Genomic DNA, 25,981 nt, shown 5'->3' on the forward strand with positions numbered 1-25,981 from the left:
CCTAAGGAAGACGCAAGACATACACATCAGGGTGGTCGAGTTGTGCTCCACATTTATTGAAGATGACCCAAATGTACATGTGTCACAGCCATCCTTCCCCGGTGTTACTGAAATAAAAGGCACAAAGATTAGAAAAACAATCAGTGTTACACGACTCTGTTAACTGAAGAAACCAAAATAAAAAAGCAAGGACTTATCATAAATTTGATAAGAAAGCAGTATTGCACAAAGGAAAAAAAAAATTTCAGGGTAAAAAGAGGGTTCTTTGCTCATATTTTAAAGAGAACTTGAAAGTTTACAAACTATAAAACCACCAAAAATATTCTACAAAAGGCAGTCTGCAGTTTTTACACGAGTCTGCTCGCAAAGATTAGGATGTTGTACTGCGCATTAAAATAAGCAGTATCAAACTCCACCACAATATTTCGTTTCACCTTAAGTCCACATGCGGCCAAAGCTACGAAGCAATGTGACTAATCAGAGTGTAAAAAGCGCATCATCCAGGTGTTCATCATGCTTATGTCTGCGTTCAATCATTGCTGAACCAATCATAAAACAATTTTGCGCTTTTTACGCTGTTTGGTGGGTCCCCATTAGCTGTGTCTGGACTTAACTGAAATGAAGTATAGGCGTTGGATGCCAAGGCACTAAAAAGTTTTGAAGTGCATAATTTAACACAACAGTCCCATCAGGAGGCAACTTGTCAAAAGAACCAATTTAGAGCTTCCTTGTCTAAAGGGCCCAACCTAAATTGAAAGTAGCAAGTAAATGCCAGTCTCAACCCTGTTCAAAAGTATATACTAATTTGATATACAAGAATTACACAACCATAAAATGCACCTCATAAAAACTAACTATGAAAAAAAAAAAAAAAAAATGCCATAACATTTCAGACCCATTAGTGATTACAAAGGGAAGCATTACTTTCGTAGAGCCGACCCTTGCGTCTCCAGATGTAGGCTGTACATACATTACAGTGCTTTTTTTGAGAAAAAAGCAAACCTTTCTGCAAGGCAATAGGCTCCTTTCTCCTGCATTATTGGGTTACTTCAGCAGCAGTACGAAATAGAGCAACAAGTCGCAACAAAAGTGAAGAAAAAGAGCAGAGAGAGAGGGAGAGAGAGACACCTTTCGAAGCACCACACCAGCGAAAGCCAGCAAGAAGGCAGAGCAAGCGACCCCAGCTTAGCGCTGCAGGATAAAGAAAGCAGATTCTGGTCAGAGGCCGGCAAGCACTTTCCAATTCCTCAGTCTGACCTTCCAGCAACCGCTTTAGCAGTACTGGGCAACCCCACAATCTTGTGCTATGCATGCAAGCTGGCAATGATTGCCAGAAGCTATGTCCGTTAGTTACGTAGCTCTCTCGAAGCATTTACAAGCTAACAGTCGTCCTCTTGTGAAGTAGCTTTGAATGTCCATCAAATGCCAACTAAGACACCTTCAACAACAGATGCAATACTAATAGTGCTGTAGTTCAGTTCTGTATCATTACTATTTGTCATTTCTTTCAGCAGTTTATTTTGCCAATAAAGATTTACCGTATTTACTCTTATAATGAACACACGTTTTTCTCGAAAAACTGACAAATATTGGAGAGGGCGTTCATTACGCGGCGTAAAATTTTTGCATCTACACACTTTGTGCAAATGTCATATTAGATGCCAATATGACACAGCAAGGTACCGTGGCACCTCTCCACTGATGGAGACACGCCCATGGCTGGTCGGGTTCGTGCCACAATAACCATGGTTTATAACCTTTTTAGGGCGCTTTCAGCATGCCATTTGCTGAAGGCAAAGCGCCCTACGAAGCTCATTCGGCAAGGAAAGCAATGTGACTGTTCTTATGTGATATATATTGATAGTATCCTGCGACACGCTCAGGTATATACCACAACTACTCAGTCGTATAAGAACTTGTACGAAGTCCAACCACACACCACCAAGGCCCGCTCGCACAGATCAAGTTTCGTTTTATGGAGACCGGCTGTTACCACGGACTACGACACTCTCAACCTATGATGCAGTGTGCACTTTGCTGCACAGTTCCGTTACGGTTTCAACACATTTACCCGGAGTATGTGAAATTAGACCTAACCGAAAGCAGACGAGACGACAGCGTGCTTGTTAAGATCAATGCATCCGATAGGCAAAGAATGTCAGGGGCTGGGCAATTCCTCAACCCAAGCTTCGTCAAGTGTGCGCGCCACTCTGTTTCACGGTTGATTACTTCCGCAACTATGCACTTGCTGCCATACGAGAGCGGCTTGGCTAGGCTTGACTTGGCTTGATCGCTTGGGGGCAATAGGAAAGGGGCTTAGTGGCTAGCTAAATTGGACCCAGTTAGACTTGCGGAGCCGAAAATTGGAGGTGCGTTGATTATGCGAGGGAAAAAAAAAAGTCAAAGTATTGGTACTTGTCGGAATTTGTTCATTGTGCAAGTAAATACAGTACTATTAATAGTCACTTTTTATTACTTTCACAATCTGAAAAGCTTACCCTTAGCATCCACAGAAGTTTCTGTTCCCAAGTCTGCCCACAACCTCATACAGGTTTTGAAATATCCAAGGAGTAATGGTGACAATAGAAAACCCTTATATGTAACAGAAGTCTCAAGTGTATGGGAAATAATACACTTATTACAGATTTCTTTTTTGCAAACAGATCTTCATCGTAATTGGGAAAAGGGATGATGATGCTATGCCATATCTAGTTTTTCAACAAAAAAAGCTGCGAAGTTTGGAGGTCATTACTTTCCCAAGAGGTCAACATTTTTGCAGTCCTTAGTATTTTCTCGAGCTTCCCAATTAGCTTTTTGCCAGGAAACCAAGAATGGGACTAAAAATCCAACTAGGTTTCTCCAATCATGCTGGGTCTAAGAATTGAACTAGACTCCAATAACAAGCCAACTCAAGGCTAAGTGATAAAAGTCCTGGCCTTAGGTAGAAGAACTTCAGCCACTAAAAACATTATTTGAGAACCATTCAGTCCCCAGTTGCAAGAAAGTCAGGCTGAGGAAGCATTAGGCATTGAGGCAACTCACAGAATCATGAAAACCCAACCACCACCATCACCACCACCACCCAGGCACAAAATTGAGAGTAGATGCAATTCGTAAGACAACAACTTTCTAAGATAACATCCTGAAGAAGTTTTCCTCATTAAAACTTACATAAAAGAACAAAACAAAAAATAACTTATGGTACGGAACGTCAATAGCTATGTACCCTAACACCACGACTGGGTAGGAAACTATCCAACCTTAACTTCCCAGCTCAGTACAAGGGGATCTCAATGCAACATAAGCCTACTGTGCATTAAACGGGGCCAAAGTGTGTTGGGCATTTTGATCGCCCAGAAGCACAGCAGCGTTGGAACCCCTCGGTGGCGTCAACACAATAGCCCAGCAGTCGTAGGGGCAGGTAGTAAGAATATACTAATATCAGAAGTAGAGTCAATTGCTTTAACGACCAGCACACAGGTTTACCCATTTCAAATTAGCTTTGCAATGAATTCTTTAACTATACTGCAAAAATGTCAGAATGCTCTATGCCCTACAAAATACAGTAACTTGATGCATAAGCTCCGGATCTATAGAGAACATAGGTTCAGGCTGAGAATATTGCCCTTAAAGAGTTTTACAGGAGATTTCTGCTTTTTTTTCCCCCTCTCCTAAGCACTTTATGCACTCTTGAAGGCAACAGGAGAGAAAAATTAAGAGATAAAGGGACCATGAAACAATTCTGAAATCGAATTTCATTCATTGCACGTCGTAAAAAGTGTGAAAAGAAACACAAAAACGCAAAAATAGGGAGCCAAAAAAAATTTGTCGCTATAGAACTTTTAAAAAATCGGACTCTTTTGCGCCTTCTTTCCTTCGAGAGCTCTTTGCCTTTTCACTGCGATGCATCCGCGGAACCGCAAAATGTCAGCCGAATCCATGTTGCCTATTGGGCAAGAGAGCCTACCTCACCAGCACCGCGATCCTAAACAATAAATAGCCGGCGAATGTTCCCTAAAAGTTTTGCTAAATAATATTCCGATCCACATTTTGTAGCATAATTACAGATCTGACGAAAATTGCCAAACTTGATAATGCTGAGGGCCAAGCGCCATCTATAGTGTGGTAAATGAAGCAACTACAGTAGGGCCGACAGCGTCGTTCTGTTACTTGGCCGCGTCGACTAACGAATTAATTTTTTTTACGTGCTCTTCTTGCGCGTCTTGACTTTAAGCAGCAAGAAAAAAGTACTTGAAACAGACCACGACAAACAAGAACGCTGGATCCACAAACACCCGAGAAAAGCTACAACGGCGACGAATCTACCGACGCCGACCAAGCGAGCTCGGCAGATAGGCCTAGCAGGCACTCAGGCTCGGCGCAGCGTTGCTTCAGCGGTACTTGGCTAAGACCGTCTGTCCACGAGCGGCTGGCGTGCTGAATGGAATATTCCCGCGCGACCCTTGTGGACCCTTCCCGTATTATAGTTTGATCGCTGAGCTCAATTTTAGATTAAGAGGTGAGGTCCATCTCTTCCCCTTGCTTTCCAAGGCAGTGTTGACTAACACTGTTGTCAAAAAAGACTCTCGTCAATTCTATCTTGTTTAGTGTGATATAGAGCTCAAATAAACGCCGTATGGATTACCTTTGTAACACAGTATGTACACTCTGTTATTAGTACACTATTTTTATTCTGACATGACTGCACGTCACTGTCGAGCTATAACAGTTCGTGGGAGCTACGTGCAATGCCGGTCCAACCTTCCTTTGCGAAGTGTCACGTCAGTATTGAGTTGCAATCGTAAAAGATTGTTCCCAAAGCGCTTACCAACAGTGCGAATACAGCACTTCCATCAAACGCGCGCGTCCACTCCAAGTGAGAAGAGGTATTTACGTGGCTCTTACTGACACTGTCGTAGTTCAAACATATCTTTTTTAACGTCAGCTCGCTCCTGCATCTCCGAGGCCGCGAAAAACGCCGCGGCAATTTGTTTCCATCTACACGCTTTGCAAACGACCGACACGGGCCGCCTTTTACCAACAATAACAGGTTGACTTCTGGAGTCTTCACCGGAAGACTCGCCGCACTTTCCAACAGGCATGCCGGTGTGTGGAACTAGTCCCATGCTGTAGGTGTAGCGCAACATATATCATTGAATTTCGCTCAGCCGCGATGCGTCCATTGCTATCGCGGCAATGAGAGGTGCCAATTCAGAAAATATGTCGGTGCCATCAGCGCAGTAAAACCTACCGGCGCACCCCCAACTCGCCGCCGCTAACGCTTAGATCTCGTACTGCCGAGAGAACTTCTGGTTCCTGTCCCAGAGTATGTCACGACCGTCAAAATTACGCCGCAGCTTGTTTTGCGGTCAGTTGAAGAGAAAGAAAAAGTCAACATTTCATTAATTTTTTGTATAGAAGTTAATGAACCGAGACGAAAATGGATGCCTCTTCAGCATTCAGTGAACGTTGAAGCTGTAATGTATAAGTTATCTGGCAAAAGGAATAAGGTCATTTCATGGTCTCTTTAAGTACTTCATTACTGTGCACTTGGAGGCTGATAATACGCTGGGGAGTCCTGTGGGTTCCGGCGGGCAACAATGACAGTCAATAAATAACTATACGTTTTTGAACCAGTGTGTTGTGTCATTCACTGGAGTGGGCAGCAGTGAGGGAAACCCAACACACTGACAGATGGAATTTTCTAGTTACAATAGACTAGGTTATGTTTAGGGTTCCGCATTATCAGTATATACCGATATTCACAGAAATATAACCCCTAAAGGTTTTTTCCCCCAAATCGATAAAAACCAAAATGCTTGTTTCTTCAGAAATTGGTTCTATGTGTTTTATTTAGCAATAAATCATGCATATAACGTGTTTTCCAGAGCGTGCCAGATATACCTCTGCTTTTATCATATCAGCCCCGATAAACCCCGTTCGTGGGTTTATCAGGGCCCATATGATATCGGGGCCACAAAGAGACACCAAAAAACATCAAATTGGGGCAAAAAATAAACAGAAAATTAACCCCTCAATGCAAAGAAAAATAAGTACAGAAAACACGAAACCCTAGTTATGTTTAACGAATACATTTCTGCAGCTCAATTCGAAAATAGATGATAGCTAGTGGGTAATATAAATATTTCTTCTGCATGAGCCAAAGGAAGCACCCTCGCTAATAAATAAAAAAAAAAAAAAAGCCATTTGCTAGTTTTCTTTAAAAAAACTGCAATTAACAATCTTTCTGCCATTAAAAATACCAGGACCTATTTGGCAAAAATACATTTTCCAGCCTGCCAACAGGTTAATGAAGCAAGCTGCAGTAAAAATTCCCAGAAAGTTCACACCCAAGCTCCATCACCACATTCAGAAACAGCAAGATCCCAGAGCAAAAGCAGCAGAAAGACGGCACAGCCAATCCCAACCTTTCCCAAGTGAGTGGCTGGTTCTTTGTGAAGCAGTGAAACGGCTGAGAAAGGCAGGCCAACCCTACTTACCTTCTTGCCGGCTGCTGCTCCAACCTTGGCCTTCTTCGTGCCACGAACCTTCTTCATCCTGTTCTTGCGTTCCTTGCGCTGCTTGCGACCTGTCCGCCCCTTCTCACCAAGACCGTTCTGCAGGCAAGTCGCAAGGCAAGTGTTACTTTCAATGCCCAAACATTCTTCAAGGTTGTTGTGCTGAACCCAACCATAACCTCTATCCTACACACAAAATTTTCAAGTCTGCTAACTCACAAACAAAACCAGATTCTTTTCAGTCGCACATTAAAACCCTCCATTAAGAGTCACACTGCCATGTCTTGCGTGAGCTTTGTCTTTAGCCTCTGCTGCCAAGTGCTCTTGGATTTCTCTCGTATTTAGCTTTTCAATCCTCTTTATTAGAAAAAAAAAAAAAAAAGACAATATGGTCATGAATTGAAAAATTCATCGGTCAGCCCATATCTATATTTTATAAAATGTAGTGGTTTAAAAATTCTGCTTTTTTTACTAAGCAGCTACCGTAAAATCCCAAGAGAGAGCCCATCTAACATCGAGAGCAAATCGGGGGAAAATACGGAGTGGGCTAACTTTCAGTGTACGATCGAAAAAGTAAAAAAAAATTGCTATTTTTAGGTCGTGCCCCCAAGCTTGTTATGGTGGCGAGGGGAAACAAAGTAAAGATGATAGTACTTCGCAGTAAGCAATGCTTGCTTATATCCTGCCACAGCTAACTAGCCACATTTTACACCGAGGCCATCATTGATCACAACACTACTAGGAGTGGGCTACCTTTCTGTGTTTAAAAAGATATAGCAAATCAAGCGAAAAATAGGGATGGGCTATCTTTCGGGGGTGGGGCATCTCGGGATTGTGCGGTAATCTGCTCCAGTTTGAACAAAACAGTCACACAAAAGAAAAACTTCAGTCATTGGAGACTGCTGATGAACACAAATTGCCCAAGGCTAAGAAATCGCCAGGCACCGTTGCTGCCACAAAATAAGAGTGGGCTCTTCTACAAGTCAGCGACATGCCAAGAAAAAATGCTCGTGGCCTTTCACCGGGCTCTGGCTGCGCACGCGATGAATTGTTATCCAAGGCAGGAAGTTTGCAATGAAGGCCAAACATCTGTTATGTCTTTAACCTGTCATTTACCATCGACCAGAAAAATGGCTACCGAGGGAGGCCAAACTGACATGAGTAAATACAGAAAAACCCCTCCAATCCTAATGATGCAAACTTACTGTCAAACATAACAGCACGTTCGAGTCAAGAGAAATGTCCATCATTGACGGTCACACTTCACTATGCTCTGATCGCTATTAGGATGAAGCTCGCAGTGCAGCGTTAGTATGGGGAAGAAGGGTGATCATGTGGCGAAAGACGTAAGAGTGGTCCAACAGCTACGTAGCTTCAACCATACTGTCAGCTTAAGGGGGAATAGATTGTAGCCTCATTCTCAAAGGCCTTCTCGAGACCGAGCTCACCCTGCACAGCCGGTACTTTGGCTCAAACTTCTTGGCGAAGTCCAGTGTGTCGTAGATGAGGGCAAAGCCGGAGGTCTTGCCACCTCCGAACTGGGTCCTGAAGCCGAAGCAGAACACCACATCCGGGGTGGTGTTGTACATGGCGCTCAGCTTCTCCCGAACTTCGGTCTTGGAGACGGTGCCCCGGTTCGGGTGGATGATGTCCACCACCTGCGAGGCACCACATAACACAGAAATCCATCACGCGCCCCAGTGATGCACACGCGATTATTAAGTGCCCCTACAGCGAGCAATTTGCTCAACGAGTGTCTATGAAACGTCAGTGTCGACGAAGCACGTCTACAAAACTTGTATCCGCGAAAAGTTGTCCATGAAACGCGTTTCCACGAAATACTGGGAGAATAGGAGTCTCTATTTTACCGGCAGTTGGCACATGATTTTATACGGTCGATGAGAGGCAACTGCCGGTAGAATTTCGGGAAATATTCTCCCGGCCGCCAGGAAAATAGACGCTGCCAACGTTTTTTGACAGTGGTAGAAAAAGAAATGGACACCGTCCCTGTACTCGGCTATACTTCGTTTCAGCTTCCGTCCGAGCGCAGCCAAAGCTACGTGCGGCCGGAGCCAATCACATGCCGGCAATAGGTCACGCGATCTCGCCTGCACTTTTGTATCACTCCGCTGCGCCGCCGGTCGGCCGCGCCGCCCGCGCTCGCCGAGTATTTCGTCTGCTACGGGTGTATCAATGATATCGTCTGCTACAGGATTAAAAAGTGCCCTTTCACGTTCTGAAACTTAGTCACAGGCGATGTCGGTACGTAGTTTCGAGTTGTAAGTACACGTTGCAAGGTCCCCGATGACCCGGCCGTTGATGTTTCCTTGTATTGTTTGGATATACCAGGGATCGAGGCGCAGTCCTTTCCACAACTTCTCGGCGTTCAATGTGATCGGCAGGTAAAGGGGTTCCCTGATTTCGCCGTGTATCTGAATTGCAGTGGCCCGAACGTTTTGCTTGTTTACAACGCGTCGGTACGACGCGGCCGGAGTCTCCTGCCGAATTTGAAAGTAGACATTCATCACGACTTCTCGCGCCTGACGCCCAAAGGTGCCTTTGCGAAAGGACGTTTTGAAGCGACTCGGTGAGGAAAGCAGCGAAGCACATGATTCGGCGATTACGGGAACGAAATCACACAGAAAAACCGAGCGCTGCAGCCGTGTTGCCAGCGGATATACATGTTTTCACCAAACCACATGCATTTACGTATATTAATAAAATAATAAACTTCAAAGATTTGATTCCTTTAGTTGCAAATCATTCTCAGCAGTACACATCTGGAACATTGTGCAGTTTTTACGCACAAAGCAGCTATTTTAAAAGAAATTACTTTTGTGAACTACTTTGTGGTGCGTAGGAATGCTCTTCTCGAAGTTGCGAACCGTCCCTCAGCCTTTGGCTGCGCTCGGACGGAAGCTGAAACGAAGTATAATAAGATCGTGTGCGTCGCACTCAATACAAATTAGGTCTGCAGACATTTTCTTTGCTGCTTATTTAACAGCCAGTAACTTGCAGCTGTCTGCGACAAACGAGGATTATCTGCGAAACGTGACCGATGGTTCGGTTGACTCCGGTGCACATGGGCACGTCCCATGTGTCCCGAAAGGCAAATATCAGTCTTTCCGGAGGAATATATGAAAATAATATGAAGCCACGGCTTGCCAGTGTTCGTGAGCGACGGCAGCACACTGGTTAGCCAACGTGTTTGAAACTATCGCATAAGCCGCGAGCTTTCACGGGAAATGCGTCTGAACGCCTACAATCAGCGCTCTGGAAGCTTGGCAGTGCGTAAAGCAGATGATACCACCACTTACCATTTGTTTCCTGCATAGCAGGCGGTTGGTCATGTATTTCCTGGTCCGCACAGTGACTGAGGAGTCCGCCTGTGGTAGAATTTTGAAAGGAAACACGTTGAGACACCGGCAGACATAGCCCGGAATTCTTCGCGTCGCGAACACACGGAACCACACGAAACTAAAGGCCCTAAGATATAAACGAGTACATTCATAACAAAATTAAACGATCAGTCTTCTCCTTTGGTAATGGAATAACTGTATATAATTTTATTATGAATTCATGCATCAAACAAATTAGAAACACTCAAACAAGGTGTACTGAGCGTGCGACAACGCTTACAATAATGCGACTGGTTTAGACAAATAAATTGCCAACATCTTCGTCAAACACAAGTGCATTAATAAAATGGTCTTTGAGCTTAACTCTTAATGCAGTTTCGTGTATAATACTCTTATAATAACGTGGATTAATTCGGATTTTTAACGCAAACACCACTCACCATTTTCGGCTTTGCGACGAAGGGCGCCTAAAGAGGGAGCTGCAGTTTTCCAGCGCGCTGAGTTTGAGAGTAACTAGCGACTTCCGGCGCTACTGACTTCCGTCAACCTACGGGCTCCGTTCGAGAGTATGTTTTTATTTACGTGGTATTGCGCTTGCTGTAGCGTTTTTCGGGTCAAATTTCTCATTCATTCACGTATTGATCGGCTGTTGTCTCACAGTGTCAGGTCAGCCTTATGCCCGGTTCTACTACGTCTCACTATTTGACGGCAGGGCTAGAACGGGCGCATGACGTGAATATGAGTGCGGCCGATTAAGGTTCCCGCGTCAGGTGGTGACTGTCCCTGTCTTTGCTTACTATCCAGTTTTGAGTATCTTCGAGCCACCTTCGGGGATCAACAAAGAAACCAACTGTTCCAGCAACGACCAGAATGTGCGTCGCGAAACTTTAGTTCTTTGCACAAAATGAGCAATGTTTCAGGACCGAGCAAAAAGCGCTTGAAGCAGTCCAGCTTACTCGAGTTCGTCTCGAGAATGAGGGAATCCCGCGAGAGCTCCGCCGAAGGTACGTATTCGACGTCTCTGGAGGCACGCATTCCACTGTGTTTGATCGCTGTCTGCTTTACACTTCTTCCCAAATTATTTTATAGGCATGGATTCCGAAAGTGAGAACCAAACGTCGCACGAGAAGAACGTTTCAGCAACTGTGGACAGCAATACCAGTGAATCACCACTCGGTGAATCGGCGCTCTCGCAGACGGAACGCCTCGAATGCATCGAAACAAACAATAGCCAATCAACCGAAGTCGACCTGTCGCAGGATCTTTTCCCAGAGTATGTAATTATGATTGACGTGCCTTTGTGATCTCACGAGTTATGCCGATGGAAAACGCTGCAGTGTACCAAGCCTCTATCACTTTTTTCTTTTTAAATATAGACTGGGAATTTCGTCTCCCAAAGAGACCTCGCAAGCTTGCTCGCAGGGCTCTTCACAAGGGTCATCTCATTCTTCAAGTTCTGAAGAAGCTGCCGCTGATGTGAGCGATGCCCTGTTTGGTTACTTATTTTTTATATATTTATTTATTTACCCCATAGAACCCTTAAAGCATTACATAAGGGAAAATGCATGAAAGTATTAACACATTGTCAAGTGTTACAGGAGAGTTCTGCTCAGCCGAGGGTCGGCTGAGTGTTTAGCGCAATGTTTTGAGGTACAGTCGGGTCCAAAAATCTCCAGGACACGTGAGCTGCGACTGAAATGCGTTGCTCTGCGATCTGCCGGCAGGTCGCCTGGTTTCAAGATCACAGAAAAGCGCATGCGCGTCCTAATGTGCCTGCCAACATGTGCGCTTCCCGCTCTTCTGCGGTGCGGCGCCTAACTCGGAAACGGGCACCTGGTACCGCCGCGAAGATGGCGCGATGAAGCAAACAGTGCCAGCAGCTGAACTGGTTATAAAGCAAGGTGCGCTGACATGGCGAAATGCGGCGCAATGCCTCAGGCGGTATCTCGAGTTTCGGAATGTGTAGCAGACGCTCATCAGCCGCCAACGCTATCTCCGAGGCGGTACGACGTGCCCGATTCCTAGTTCGGTGCTGTGCTGCAGAAGAGCAGGAAAACACACATGTTTGCAGGCAGAGTAGGACGTGCAAGCGCTTTTGTGTGATCTCATAACCAGGCGACCCGCCGGCAGATGGCAGAGCAATGCGTTTCAGTCGCAGCTGGCATGTCCTGGGGACTTTTGTCCCTGACTGTACTTTTGAAATGCTTGCCAAGCGCTACGTGATCATCACAATTAGTGGGCATTTTTGGAGCACTACGGCTGGCGGCTTGTGGGCTTTTAAATCCTTTCATTGAGCCCTAGCATTCATTACTTGTCATAAGAGAGTTGAGGCTGCTTTTCTCTAACATTTACTTCTCCTCTATTGGTTGTTGGATTTCGCACCCTACTGTCATTTTCCGCATCACTCGACAATATTCTATGCAATTTGCAGAGTTTGGACGCTTATTTAGGTACCTGAAATTACTTACCTTATAGCACTTGCAGCATTTGACATTTAGTGATATTTCATGGTTCACCGAAGCTATAGAGAGAAAACAAAAAGAGCCCCAGAAAATGGTGTCTGTTCCTTGGAGAAGTATGTTGTTTTGTTTTAGTCTGGCTGCGTTACGATCACAATCTTTCATGCTTGAACAGGACGGCTGCATTCCGTCGAGCTTCAAGCGAACTCCAGAATGTGGTGTCGTACTCCCTGCCCTCACAAGCAATCACACGGTTTTCTGCAAGGTAAGTAGTTCCACTCTTGCCACTTTTTAAAGGGCTAGATGCCAAAACATGACCAGCTAGAATCCCGGGGGATGAGGGCCTTCCAAAAATGCAATGCCTTCCTCCCCCTTTTTAAAAAAAGAAAAAAAAGAACTTGAGCTACATGCTGATATGCTTCATGCCACATCGGAAGAATGTTTCCTGGTTGCAGTACGCACCTTTGCAGTCCCTGTTCAAAGAAAGTGTTGACCTTGTTTACATGTGACGTTGTACAATCCTCGCTGCCATCCGTATCTTTCCCTGCTGCATTTACTCCTCTTAGCACCGACACCCCTTCGTTGCATCTTTTCGTCGCCCGTTCTCTGCAGCTAGTGCTTCGTGTTGCTTCTAGCTGCTTCTATTTTCATTGCGCCAAACGTTTTTTCCTATAGTCGGTGGCAAAATGGGTACAACAAGAAGTCTTTCAGTTGCCTCGCCTCCAGCGCTTCAGCGCCAGGCATCAAGCGCATGCTGGAGGCCGGGCGTTCAGAAAAGAGATGCCTTGCCGTTCTCTTCCTGTTGACGCTAATAGTTGAAGGTAGTTAAGCCACGCTTGTCTGTTCTTATCTTGCTCTACATAGCAGCAGCGCCCTTTGCTTTTTGTCCGTGCTTGTCAAAATGTCCCTGCTGAAAGGGAGTATCGCCTTATGCCACATAGTTTTGTTGTGTGCGCCAACAATCTGCATATGGCCGTTTGCGACGCAGGCATCTAGCTAAGTACGTGCCATTTTGAAAGTGGGTCATAAACATAAAGGAGAACCAGCTAGGGCTCGAGGGCCGGTGAGCAACGGGGGTCATCGCTGATGTTGTGCGGCCTCTTCTCCGAAGTTCCCAAAATGTGCATTTAACATTACAGTAAGCATGTGAGAGACATATTCATCTTTTCTTGTTACCTTATGATTTCTTGCGCACTCAAAACCCATAATGAAAAAGGGTGATCTATTTCTTTAAGTGACAGTGCTTCAATAACTAGAGGATGTCCACAATATCTTTGAATGCTTATACAGTGGACTCCCATTAAACGAAACTCGCTTAAACGAAACTCTAAAGGTTGTCTCGGTTGGTTTCCTATGTATTTAATGACAATTTCTTCGGGTAATCGGAACCCCCTTTTTTGCTTGTTTCGGTTAAACAGGACCAAAACCGAAACTACTGATGGCAACCGCGGACATCAGAAATTGCTACAGCAGTCTCACAACCATGGAGTACGCAATAGCGAAGACGGAGGACACTTTAAAAGAGGAAGGGGTTGTGTTAGAACAAAATTTATACAAATACGTATTAAAAAAAGAAAGGGAGGACGGAATGTTAGGCTAGGTGGCGCAAGGTGTTGCCCGTTACAAAGGGTACATTACCATCCATCCATTCATCCAACCAAGCCATTATGACAAGGCAATCCAATACAGTGCTTCTACCGCCATTAGGGTTAGCGCCTCGTCTTGAACTTATTGCAGGTCACGTTTACCATAGAGTTGGCAAAACGTCAGTCGTTCCTGTCAGCGTCTGCTTGCCGTGTTGTGGTGGAAGTGGTAAAAACAACCGCACCAAGCAATTTCACTTGCTACGAAAATGAAGATCCTTCAAGAGCTGGATCGTGGTGACCTCTCGAAGACTGAAATCGTAAAGAAGTTCGATATCCCGAAGTCTACACTCTCAAGGATATCAAAGGACAAAGAAAAGATTCAAGACGTTGTATAGCGCGGAAGCTTTGCCACCGACCGAAGGCGGATGCGGAAGACGTCTTTTGAAGAAATAGAGAACGTCCTTTTTCTCTGGTTTAAGCGCGCGCGAAGTGCTAATTTCCAGATCAGAGGCCCCATCCTCGAAGAAAAGGCTGGAGAGATTGCGCCTCAGATGGGAATTGACAACTTCAAGATGAGCAACGTTTGGCTCAGCCGTTTTAAAAAGCGGCATGGCCTAGTCTTTAAGACTATTTCTGGGGTAAGTGCAGCAGTCAACAAAAACCTTTGTAGCAACTGGCAACAGGGGCGGTTGCAAGAAATTCTGCAAACCTTCGAAGCACGAGATGTGTACAACGTCAACGAGCTGGGACTGTTCTACAAGGCGCTCCTAACCAAGACCCTCATCTTCAAAGGGGAAACCTGTACTGGTGGTAAGCAAAGTAAAGAGCGCATCACAGTGCTGGTAGGTGCCAACATGGACGGCAGTGATAAGTTAAGGCCGGTGGTTGTGGGAAAATCGCAAAATCCTCGTTGTTTCAAGTGTGTGGTACTGCAAAGTCGAAGAAAGCAGAGCGTGGAAAACTATGAGGACAAAAGAAGCAGCAGGGCAGCGTATCCAGTGGGCGCCGCTCCTCAATGTGCAGTCAAGGCATTCGGGAGCTGCCCGTCACTTATTATGCAAACGGAAAAGCTTGGGTGACGCAAACGATTTTCGAAACCGGGCTGCGGGAACAGGATGCGAGATTTTCCCGTGAGGGCAGGAAAGTTGTCTTTATTGTAGACAACTGCCCCGCTTATGGTGAAGTGGATGGGCTTGAGTCCGTCGGCCACGAGTTCCTGCCACTGAACGCAACTGCAGTAATCCAGCCAAAGGACCAAAGTGTTATTCAAAACCTGAAAGTGTCCTACCGCCGTCAGCTACTCCACCGAATGCTTCTTTGTGCAGACAGTGGGAAAGACTATAGTGTGAACTTCCTTTCGGCACTGCACATGCTGACCTATGCCTGGGAGTAAGTTAAAGTGTCGACCGTGCAAAGATGCTTTCACCACACAGGCTTCACAAGACAAGAAGTCATTCCCGACGAGGAGTGGGATACTGCTGGGGAATGCTGATGCGGCTGAAGCTGACATCCTTTTTGGTCAGCTGGTCTCTTCCACTTCTTTCACGCGACAAGATTATGAAACGCTAGATGCAAACGTCGCAACGTGTTGTGAAGAGAGCATTGAAGAGCTGGTAGCTGAAGTTCAAGGTGAGGAGGCCTTGAGCTCCAGTGAAGATGACGTGGAATGCAGTGACCCCGGTCCTACTGCAGTGCCAGACTGCACAGTGAGGGAGGCTGTTGCTCTCTTGCAGCGCTACTTTGAGTCTGAAGGCTGTGCGGAATTTCTGCGCAACCTCCAAGGCATGCAACCTACTTCGTCAAAAAGCAATTACAAAATGCAAAACAAACCACCATTACCTCTTTTTTCTAGTCAGCTACATTAGCTGAACAACAGGGTTGTGAAATAAAGTCATATTTCACTCACTTTATGTGCTTTGCTTAAATGAAACTTCTGATAAACGGAACAAATTTTTCTGTCCCTTCGAGTTCCGTTTAAGAGGAGTCCACTGTATAATCCACAAAGTGAAGGTTCTGCCAGCATAATGAATTGAACAAATTGAAAAGATTGCCTACCACATGAGAAGGTACAAAGACGAGTAAAAGGCAAATGGTGACAAAAGGAGTCCGACCTGAACGTTGTGTTTTATTCCCGTCCTCATCCCTCTCCATGTGGCAGGTAAGTTTTTCCATATGTTGAGTGGTCCTCTTTTAGTGTTGAAATTTTACAGCGACAGTCTGGCCAATTATTTTTATGTCTAGCACTGGCTAGGCTCACTAGAGTCTTTAAGCTAATATCCTTAAAGCCATAATTTTAATGTTTTAAAAATGAATGCTCTTGCATTATTTTGGTTTACCTTTGAATGAAAATAAGGGGTGCACTAACTTTACAATAATTGTGTTGTGTGTATTTTAGACAGCCGGAAGTTAGTCAGCCTCAATGGGCATCTGGTGTCTCAGCTGTGGACAAGCATTTTGGCCAGTGCAGCACAGTCGCTAGCCTGGGGTCTTTAACGTGCACGATGCAGTAGTGATACACGGCTGCACGCTGGAACAGTGCTCATTCGGATTGAAATGGGCAGGGGTGGACATTGAATCCAGGATCCCTGGGTTCTGCAGCACAAGTTTTTGCTCCACACACCCCCAGCTGTGATGCGTTAACACAGGCATTCATCTCACCTTCAAAAAGAGAAAGTGAAAGAGTTTGAAGGGTGCATCGTTTTTGTCGACTAGCAACTACCTGATGAGCTAAGTCAAATGAAAGACCCGCAACCGAGATGCTGTTTGCCACCCACCGAAAGGATACTGTCTTTTGGGGCAGACCTTAGTCACATCTCTCACTTTTTCGTGCCTCGTCTTCCTTGCGTGGAGACAATCCTAATTGTTTTCATGCCTTTTCTCTCGCGTGCGAAAGAACATGTTTTGGTTCACTTGCTTGCCGTATTGTACTAGTTGTACACTGTTGGTAATTTACTAGCAGTGATGGAATACACAAACAATATAAAATGTTAGTTGTGCCGAGTCAATAACAGTACCAAGTGCAGAGAATAAATGGAGGAATGAAAGGTGTGTATGCAACTGTAATACTGTACTAGGTAGTTCTACATTCTTGTATTGGGAAAAAACAAAAAAATGTGAAGCTCTGCTAGTAGTGAAAATGTTTGCTCCACATACTCTCTCACCATAAGTACTTCTTCAATAGGTACATCCTTAGTGGGAAACTGGCTGGCATGTAATCTTGAAGTGAAGGATTACTTTGTATTGCATGCGCAAACACACACACACCTAGTAACTTTGTAAGTTAGCTACTGTGGCAATGACTATCACATAATGTAGTATGCGAGTTTTGAGCAGCATTTAATCGTTTGAGCATAGCATCGTGTTTGATTAAGCCAGTTTTGAGTTCTTTTATCATGCAGTGGCAGTTGGCTCGTATTGTTGTGTACCATTATTGGGTTGCCTTTACCGGCAACTGCGGTGGCTCTCTTCAGTAAACGGGACGTGTTGCTTTTCGACAGATGGTGCCAAGTGAAAACGGTGCTCTCAGACCAGATCCAACGACACCCTACCCAGAGACGCTTGTGGATAAGTGGGATGGATCCCACGTCCGGATGCCTTGCTCTTCGCAGAGTGTCTACCCGGTTGAAGACCCGGTGAGGCTGAGTGCTTCTCCTTTCTTTTTCCACTCATTTTTGTGTTAGTTATACAAAATCCTAAATACTGACATATACAGTGTTTCTTTTTAGTGTGTCCAGAATTTAAAAAAAAAGAAAACTTGCATTATGGTTCTTTTAGACCTGATTCTAAGTTGGGGACCTTGGGGCCCACCAGTAAAGAGGCTTACTAAGTTAATTAGTTGGCTAATTAACATCATTAATTCTTTTTTTTTTTTGTCGAGGGGGAGGCATAACGTGATTGGAGAATTGATGTTCGACCTTTATATTGTGTAGATGTGCAGGCTTCAAACCGAGCATGGCTTTGAAGCCGTGTACATTTCTCACCCTGTAGCATCCACTGCAAATTTTTAATAAATTTAATAAAAATGTTACGTCATGGCTAGATTGTAACAAGGTTGAGCATCACTTCTCCTACTTCTTACATTGTACCGTCAAACTTTTTACAGCGGAGCTGTTAAGGGCGATTTTCCCCAGTTTCGTGTCCGGTACCAAACAAATGTCAACACAAAACGGCACAAAACTCTGGACAGCTACTGCCATCTATGAGCGACAACAGTGACCTTTCCAGCTATCAAAAGATTGGATAATTGGGCAAGTTGGTGGGAATTCATCGTAGGAAACAGCGCGAAAAACAGACAAGTGTGAAGAAGAAACACACGTGACAAGCGCAACGCTCGTCCCATGCGTTTCTTCTTCGTCCTCATCTGTTTGACGCGCTGTTTCCTATGTTCTTATCAATTGCGGTTTGGACTCGCGATGGGTAGGCTGCGTCCCCTTTCTTCGGGTAAAGAAGACCGGGTGCAGAAGGAGTGGCAACGGACACAGCAGAACGAATGGGTCCACAACCGCTGCGAAGCCGCTGTCGCCTCGAGTTCCACTGCGTCCAGCGCTTCAGATTCCCTTGCGAAAGAAGAGCAGATCCAAGGGTGGAACGGCTGCGCCATTTGCGCCATTTTGCGCCAGATGCATTTGTCTGCGCCATCCTGCGCCATTTTGCGGAAACTGCACCACTGCCAATAGCTTGCGCCATTATGCGCCAAATCGCACAACGTGCGCCCAAAGAAATTGTATTTTGTCTTGGTTTCGGTTTCTATCGACTCGACTGGCAACAATGAGCACGTTTAGCTTGGTCGGCCCTGCAATCCTTTGTTCTGTTTATTCTCCCTATGTATCTCGAGTCGGAAGCGCGCCTAAAAACTCGGGGGTCGGATTCCAAGCGCTACACCACCTGCATGCGACTGGATTGTTATTCTTCAACCATCAGTGATTAAGCAAGTCGGCCGAGGTGAGGTCGAGTCGTTAAGCGTCAGATTGCCTGAGGCTCTGCGGCCCGGGATCCAGAAGTCAACCAGTGGAAAAAAAATGAGCAAAAGATTCTGTTTACTACTTAATCGTTATAAGTTGGAACCGCATTCCCGCAAGATAAATTGTGATTTGATAGAACTGGAAACGCTGTCCGATCCGAAATTTTGCCGTCCAGCAGCTCTCACGCGAGCGGTAGATCTGCTCGGCGTACTTTAACCTTGCTCTTGTTAATCGCTTTGAATACAATAACTCTGTTAATCGTAGTCTGCTGCTTCGATATTGAGTTGCACAATAGGATAAACTCGAAATTTGTTGCCCTGTTCCTCCACGCAGCTGCACGTCCGTTGGTTACGCATGTCACGTGGTTCGCACATATAATTACTATGTCGAGCACGTGAGTTGTGCGATAAGCAGTGCTGGTTTGCATCTTGAGCAGCTGAAAGCCACTCAGAAAATATCAAGTACATTATCTTCAGAAACGTATGGTACTTGCGTTTTGGCTCTCATTAAGGCTCACAAAGTTCCAAGTTTTCGCATCTGTTACACTGTTATGTGTTATCCCATCTACCTAGGTTCCTAACCTCTCATGTTCATCTGTGCTGCTAAGCACTATTGAAATTGCTCCTGTGCTCGTCTAAGACACAAGCTGAAGTGCAATGAAAACTGATCTGAGCTGCTCCTAGCCTGCTCCAGAATGTAGTTTTAGCTGCTCCCAACCTGCTCCAAAACAGCGGTTTCAGCTGCTCCCGTGACTGCTCCCAAATACATTTGATGAGTTCCACCCCTGAGATCGCTTGCCTGGAAAGCCGCTTACCATAGTACAGCTTCACTGGCCTTGCTTCTTCACCAGAGAGGAAAGGCCAACAGTTTTTTTTATTAATTAGCTATTTCATTAAATCTAAATTGGCCGAATTGGCCCCTTCATTTATTTACACGCCTGGAACAAGTAGTAGCTGGACTGGGAGCTCTGCCGTTGATAAAAGGAGTCGGATGGTATCGATGTTCCCTCTCGAGCCAGCCAGCCTCGAGTAGTGAGTACCCATGCGGCACGCGCTGCTAACGTGGCTCGTTTGACAAGCCACATTGTTATTGTCGTCGCTGCTTAGCCGCTACAAATCTTTTCTAGTGGCGACCTTGGTGTGCCCAACTTAGCCCCAGGACCAACATACCCCAAAACAAGCTCTCTTTTTTTGCTGGGCACACTAAAAAAACATTTTGTATACTAGATGCTGGTTGAATAAAGTTATACACTGATGCAAGACCTGACCAGTTATTTTGATTCTCTCCCTAGGCTAACGGCATGTCTCTCAAAAGTCGTTGGTGGCTAATAGAAAGATCCCTTATGTCACCCATCGACAACTCTCGGGATTTAGCGGTAAGAAACGTGCATTTTATTCTCATGATTTTATAACGCAACAATGTTTAGGAGCTTGTGTCCCGGAAAATCCGGCGTCAGTAAGACCAAAAATTTTCATTATGCAACGCGCACAGTTACGTGTGACGTCACACGTTGCTGTGACATCGTGACCCTGTCGACCTGCAAAACTTGGCAAAAAAATTTTCTGTTAAATTTAACAAAAAATTTTTCTGCCAAGTTTGGCAAAAAGTTTTCCCACCAAATTTAATGGAAAATTTTCTTCTTGCCATATTTAGCAGAAAATTTTTCCGCCAAATTTGGCAGGAAGTTTTTCGCTAAATTTAGCGGGTCGGTGGGGTCATACGTCACAGCCAAGTGTAACGTCACGTGACACAGCATCCCGTGATACGACGTCACGTGACACGTGGCGCTACCAACTAGACCACGCACACATATTTGTATGGCTTGTGAACAAGCACAGGTTTATAGGAGAAGGCTTTGCATCCCCCAAGTTTTTCTTAGTTGTGGCAGGATTGTTGTCTTCGAGCTGGGATGTTTTATGCCTTTTAAGAATTCCATTAAAAGAGTAAGTAACCTGATTTTCACCTTTATGTAGCTGTACAAGCTTTTAGTGGGTGTTGGAAGGTGAATTTGACTTTCAATAATGCTAGCTAGAACTTGGTTTTTGGTAAACGAGATGATTTTATGATGCTTCTTGTTTAAAGCTTTGATGCTACGCAGATTGAAACTAAGCTGTCAGTAGGGAAGAAAACAGTGGTAATAGGACAGTTGTTTTCACCCTGACTTGATGCTTCTAAATTACTGTTAAGCATTTGAGAAATTATGCAACGCACTCCGCTCGTGATGTCTCTGGCCTTGGGGTATCTAAACAAAGAAGCATTTTAGGAAGTAATCATACTAAATCCTAATTTGGTTGTTTTATATTTCCAATTAAATATTTTAGTTAGGTTGAGGCTAATTTCTTATAACTCTCATTTTGTCGAAATTGGAGCATGCAGCTCTTCTGTTTGGGAGCCTTGTCTCAAATCACTTATTTTAGAATTTAAAATATAAGTTCAAAACTATGTGTCTCATTTCATAGTTTCAAACTCTCACTGCGTCAATAGTTTAATCTGCGTGAAAGTGAGAGGGTTACCTATCACCTCTTTTACATTCTAGAAAAACATTTCGTCCGTGCTTATTTCGGAAGGTATATCGTAGAAATTTGTTCCTGTAACAAAAGTTACCAGCACTTTATGTTGAAGCATGTATCGATCACCACCATGAATTAAACTTTTATCATGTCGCAAAAAAACATTTCAATAGTTATTCCTTTTCGGCAGCTGTGCAAGTTGGAATAGCCTTCTCACAGTCATAGGCAAAATTTCCCGAAAGCATGAGTTTTTAAATTGCTGTTTAACCATTATTGTATTAACTCTTTATATTTTGTATTATGCTCTATTCTCACTATATTTTTTACATATTTAATATTATGCAACCCACTCCACTCGTAATGTCCCTGGCATTGGGGTATTTAAATAAATAAAGTCTCACCATGCTCTAAATTTTGTATTGCTTGTCAGCATACATCTCTCACATTATGTTATATATAGGGTTCGGAGTTTTCGGTTTAAACCGATAAAAACCGATAAAAGTACGCCGAATCTATTTTCGTAAATTTGGTTTTAACCGAAAAAGGTCCGTTTATAGGTTCGGCATTTTCGGTTTAAACCGATAAAAGTATGTCTAATTCATTTTCTAAAATTCAGTTTGAAGCGAAAAAGGTCACTTTGACTTTCCCGTCGTACCGCAGAGCCGTGGCGAAAAAGTGGAACGACAGTTTCTAACGAAACGTGTCCGAATGTATGGGATACACGGATGCCATTATGACGTTTTGGTTTAATGTGATCATCGATCGGACCGTGAAGTTCGAAATGCCCCCTTACTTCACCATGTACGAGCATGTTTTCGAACTCGTTCTAAGGGAGACTGGCTTAATGGAAGCACTGCATGTTGTGTTGTGCTTCAAAACGTCTCAGTGTGTCTCTTTTTGGCGGTCACAATTGGTTGATTGGTCGATTTTGGCTCAGGCAGTGCTTCTTCTCCTCAGCCTGCCAGTGTCCAGTGTTAGCGTTGAGAGGGCATTCTCGAAGCTCAGGGCCATATTAACAGGAAAGAAATAGTGCGGATCAGCGAGGAGAACCTGGGAAAGTACATCTGTGTACACTATAATAAGATCACATAATCCTGATGTACAGAAGGTGAAGTTCCATGTTTTTTCGGCATAGGCTTCGTATCTGACTTGTTTGTGCTTCTGAGTTTTTTTTGTTTTTTTTTTCTTTTACAGTTGCACACATTTTCCAAATAAAGTGTCCATTTATGCCGTTATTCTTTGAGTGATCACAAATATCAGAGCTAGAAGGATCTATATCTGATCCAGTGTCCGTTGGTGTTTCTTTCACATCCACCGAAAAAAGCTGATAAACTATTTTGGACATAAATATACGCCGAAAAAAAACTAAAATTGATTTTTGAAATAAACACAGAAAAAAGTACGCCGAATTTTGAAAAAATAGAAACCGAAAACGCGGAACTTTAGTTATACAGTCAAACCTCGATATAACGAACTTCAATGTAACGAAATCCTCGATTTAACGAAGTATTTTATTTTTCATAATTTCTTGCCCATAGACCCCATGTATTTTTAGTCTCTATATAACGAAGTCTATTTTGCTGCTATTTCAATATAACGAAGCCCCATTGCCATAGAAGGCAATAAATAAATCAACTCTAAAAAACAACTTCGCAAAAAAATTGTGGTTAAAAAAAAATTATGCGCAAACGCGAGCGCTTGATAGGTTACTTCACGGGGACAGGCCTTCCAACGTTCCTAGGCTGCCCGAGGATGCGGCGCCGGTAGCGCCGGCGAGGCATGCGGCAAAGCGGATTCCGCGGGGCTGGCCAGAAAATGCCGAGCAAAAAGTTAACACGGCATAACAGCATCACCACTGACATTCACTGATCATCATAGTTTACTGTACCGCGGGTAGCGCGGGAGCCAACTTCGGCGGGGGAGCGACGTGATGGCGCGACCGCGCGACCGCACGGGCAGTGCCATCTAGGGGAAGACCGATTATCGACTTGCCATCTAGGAGAAGACCGATTATCGTCTTGCGCAAGCACACTGTGGGCGCAAGGGGCGCAAGAGGGCAAGTAAACTTGAGTAAACTGTGCGGTCAAGAGTGCTGTGTAGGTTGGAAACATTGGCACCGCCTAAACTAAACAGCTTAATTTTTCAACCGGGTGGTTCACTCACGTGCTTGCTGCCATAAGGAAACGTAAAGTTCTTTCTTTGGATGAGAAAGCAAACGTTTTGGACGCCATCCTGAAGAAACTGCCGAGATCACGAGCACTCGGAAGTGCTCGACGCAATGGACGTACTGAGGAGGTACATGGCGTCGCATGGGCAGCGAGATGCCGTGCAAGCGCTCTGGGCGCTCGAACGCCGTATGACGCCGCTGCTACTGTCGGACAACGCGCAAGCAAAACTCGCGGAGTACTTTGCCCCAAAATAAATGTCATTTTCGGCGAGTTTTCATACCCGTAAAATGTTTCGGAATTTTTTTTTTCGCATGCTAAAGCCAAATTTCGATTTAGCGAAATTTCAATGTAACGAAGTAAATTGCGAATTTTACCGACTTCGTTACATCGAGGTTTAACTGTATACTATAGGAAACAATGTTGAGGGGGGAAATTCTTCCTCTATGTCATAAAATGTGTATCTATGCGCAAATATTTTTCATAAGCCAAGCAGACTTACCTACCATAATATCCCGAAAGATAACCCACCCCTATTTTAACATGATTTTTTTTTCTCCAAATTTTTGAAAGACAGTTTATTTCTAGAAATTGCAGTTTCGGCCGATGGTGACCTCGGCTATGATGGAGTTAGTTAGCTATGATGGGAGATAAGCTAACGCAGCTGACTGGAAAGGACAGTTGTCTATGCTCTTTGCAAGGGGGGACCCTAAAAAACTGGAATTTATTTTTATAAGGTTATTTATTTAATTTTACTCCTTCAGATTTTAGTCACCTTCACAGTGCACTCTGCCCAATGCAATACTCTTGTCATGACATTTCTTGCACTGCTAAAGATACCCCTTAACCATTTGCCTACCGCAAAAATTTTGAAAAAACGATTTGAAAATATCAAATTTTTTATGTGCCCTAAAAATTCAATATGCAATACAAAGGCCAAAAACAAATGCCAAAATATTTATTATATGAGAAATCTTTAAACACACTGCAAAAGAAAAAGGGACTAAAGTTCCACTTCACTGCATTACCGCAGACAGTTCACATCACTTTGCTCATGGACGTTCAGGCCGGGCGTAGCAGTACTGCAGACAGTTTGCATCACATAGCACGCAAAGTGAACGCAATATGTGGAGGGGCTGGAGAGAGATTTTCTGCATTTATTCTAGTCTATGCCGACACGTCGACGGGATGTCCTCATCGAAATCGGAGACGTCTGAGCTCAAATCTAATAACTCAGTTGCATCGCTCTCGCTGTTCGATGAAAGAAACATTTCCTCGTCTTCTGAATCTGAAGAGACGTCACAATATCTTCATTTTCGCCCCAATTTTGAGGCAAGATCGTATCTATGAACGCAGCGACCAGAAGTTGACGTCGCCATTTTTAAATCCCCTATTGCCTGCGTTGGAACAATTTTCTGCCAAATTCAGAAATTTACCAGGTTTCTATTTTCCGTGAGGTACCATGTATCCACGGCAAAGCACACTAGAAACACGTGGACTAGCCAAGTTCGTCCATGGTAGCGTAGTGGAGCCCGAATCAACGTGGACGAGCCCAGCTCGTCTTCGGGGGGAGCGGTACAAACAGTGTGGACAAACTCAGGTCGTCCATGGTAGGGAAAGAGTTAAAGAAACACTGAAATGCAAATAAAACATTTTTTAAAAAGCCTAAATGAAACACTTTTTTAAAAAAATTTTAAAATTATTTCGTAATAATAAATAAAAAAGTTAATTTTTTTTTTTTTTTGTGATACATTTACATTAGATGCAATTTAGGTGGAGGTCACGGCCTGCTGTAAGCCCCGTCCACAGATCAGTGGCCCTGCCCATTACTACTGGATTGGCTTGGCTGCATGGCCTAACCCGCTTGCAAGCCTAGTGTCTCTCTGTTGCAACATCTGGTGCATCTAGTCTGGCGTCTGACACCGCCTGCTAGTCGTGTGAGCAGATGAGCGGCAGCCTCTGGCATCTGCTCTTCCTCCACCGTTTCTTGTCGTCTGCAATGCCTGTAAGACACACCTATGAATGCGGCGCCTTAATGTCCACCATCGCCTGTGTCCATCTTCTATTTAACCTCCATCTAAAAACGTCTGCAGCGCTCTCAAAACGGGGCTATGAAAGCGGCGTTCTAGCATTTACCTTGCACGAGCCATGTTCCAATACAAGCGTCTGTCGATGTGCAGCAACTTGTTCCAATACAAACATCTGTCGATGTACAGAAATTTGAATGTAAAAAAATAAATACTCAATTTTGTAAACATAAATTCTGGTTGTGGGGCAAAAAACCATCACCAACAGTTTTTTTGCGTCCCTGTTGTTGAGGGGTTCCGCGTTTTCGGTTTTTATTTTTTCAAAATTCGGTGTACTTTTTTTCGGTGTTGATTTTATAGTATGATTTTCGTTTTTTTTTGGTGTATATTTATTCC

The 25,981-nt window shown here is 44.3% G+C and overlaps 2 protein-coding genes across 4 annotated transcripts in view; one reads left to right on the forward strand and one right to left on the reverse strand.

The window, feature by feature from the left end:
* Window positions 1-35: 35 nt before the first annotated feature.
* LOC8053063 (40S ribosomal protein S24) lies at window positions 36-10,404 on the reverse strand. Of its 2 annotated transcripts, XR_005798668.2 has the most exons (6): window positions 10,318-10,404; window positions 9,836-9,904; window positions 7,967-8,176; window positions 6,501-6,617; window positions 1,129-1,191; window positions 36-107 (listed from the first exon to the last, which is right to left on the reverse strand). XR_005798668.2 is itself a non-coding variant. In XM_029981788.4 (5 exons), exons 1-5 carry the CDS (start codon window positions 10,318-10,320, stop codon window positions 105-107), a joined length of 402 nt encoding a protein of 133 aa, XP_029837648.1. In that variant the 5' UTR covers window positions 10,321-10,404; the 3' UTR covers window positions 36-104. The 2 variants fall into 2 exon arrangements, 1 of the variants encoding a protein (XP_029837648.1); XM_029981788.4 differs by lacking the exon at window positions 1,129-1,191.
* LOC8053055 (poly(ADP-ribose) glycohydrolase) overlaps window positions 10,384-25,981 on the forward strand; it is a 48,053-nt gene continuing 32,455 nt past the window's right edge. Inside the window, exons 1-7 of one of the 2 annotated variants that reach the window (XM_029981786.3) lie at window positions 10,430-10,543; window positions 10,682-10,881; window positions 10,967-11,150; window positions 11,254-11,353; window positions 12,512-12,601; window positions 17,420-17,554; window positions 20,175-20,258. In XM_029981786.3, coding sequence (XP_029837646.2) covers window positions 10,446-10,543; window positions 10,682-10,881; window positions 10,967-11,150; window positions 11,254-11,353; window positions 12,512-12,601; window positions 17,420-17,554; window positions 20,175-20,258 — 891 coding nt within the window. In that variant the 5' untranslated portion in view covers window positions 10,430-10,445. Of the gene's footprint in view, window positions 10,882-10,966; window positions 11,151-11,253; window positions 11,354-12,511; window positions 12,602-17,419; window positions 17,555-20,174; window positions 20,259-25,981 lie in introns of both variants that reach the window. The other variant, XM_029981787.3, reaches the window with a different exon arrangement.

Source organism: Ixodes scapularis, unplaced genomic scaffold (genome assembly GCF_016920785.2).
Source record: "Ixodes scapularis isolate PalLabHiFi unplaced genomic scaffold, ASM1692078v2 PGA_scaffold3__209_contigs__length_174095766, whole genome shotgun sequence".
In the NCBI taxonomy this organism is placed as follows: domain Eukaryota; kingdom Metazoa; phylum Arthropoda; class Arachnida; order Ixodida; family Ixodidae; genus Ixodes; species Ixodes scapularis.

Bases quoted from the DNA above. Each gene is read 5' to 3' on its own strand.
- LOC8053063 (XM_029981788.4), bottom strand. The intron at 8,177-9,835 runs GTAAGTGGTGGT...GGTGCCTCGCAG, and splicing joins TGCTATGCAGGAAACAAATG to GTGGTGGACATCATCCACCC. The intron at 6,618-7,966 runs GTGAGCTCGGTC...ACTTGCCTGCAG, and splicing joins CAAAGTACCGGCTGTGCAGG to AACGGTCTTGGTGAGAAGGG.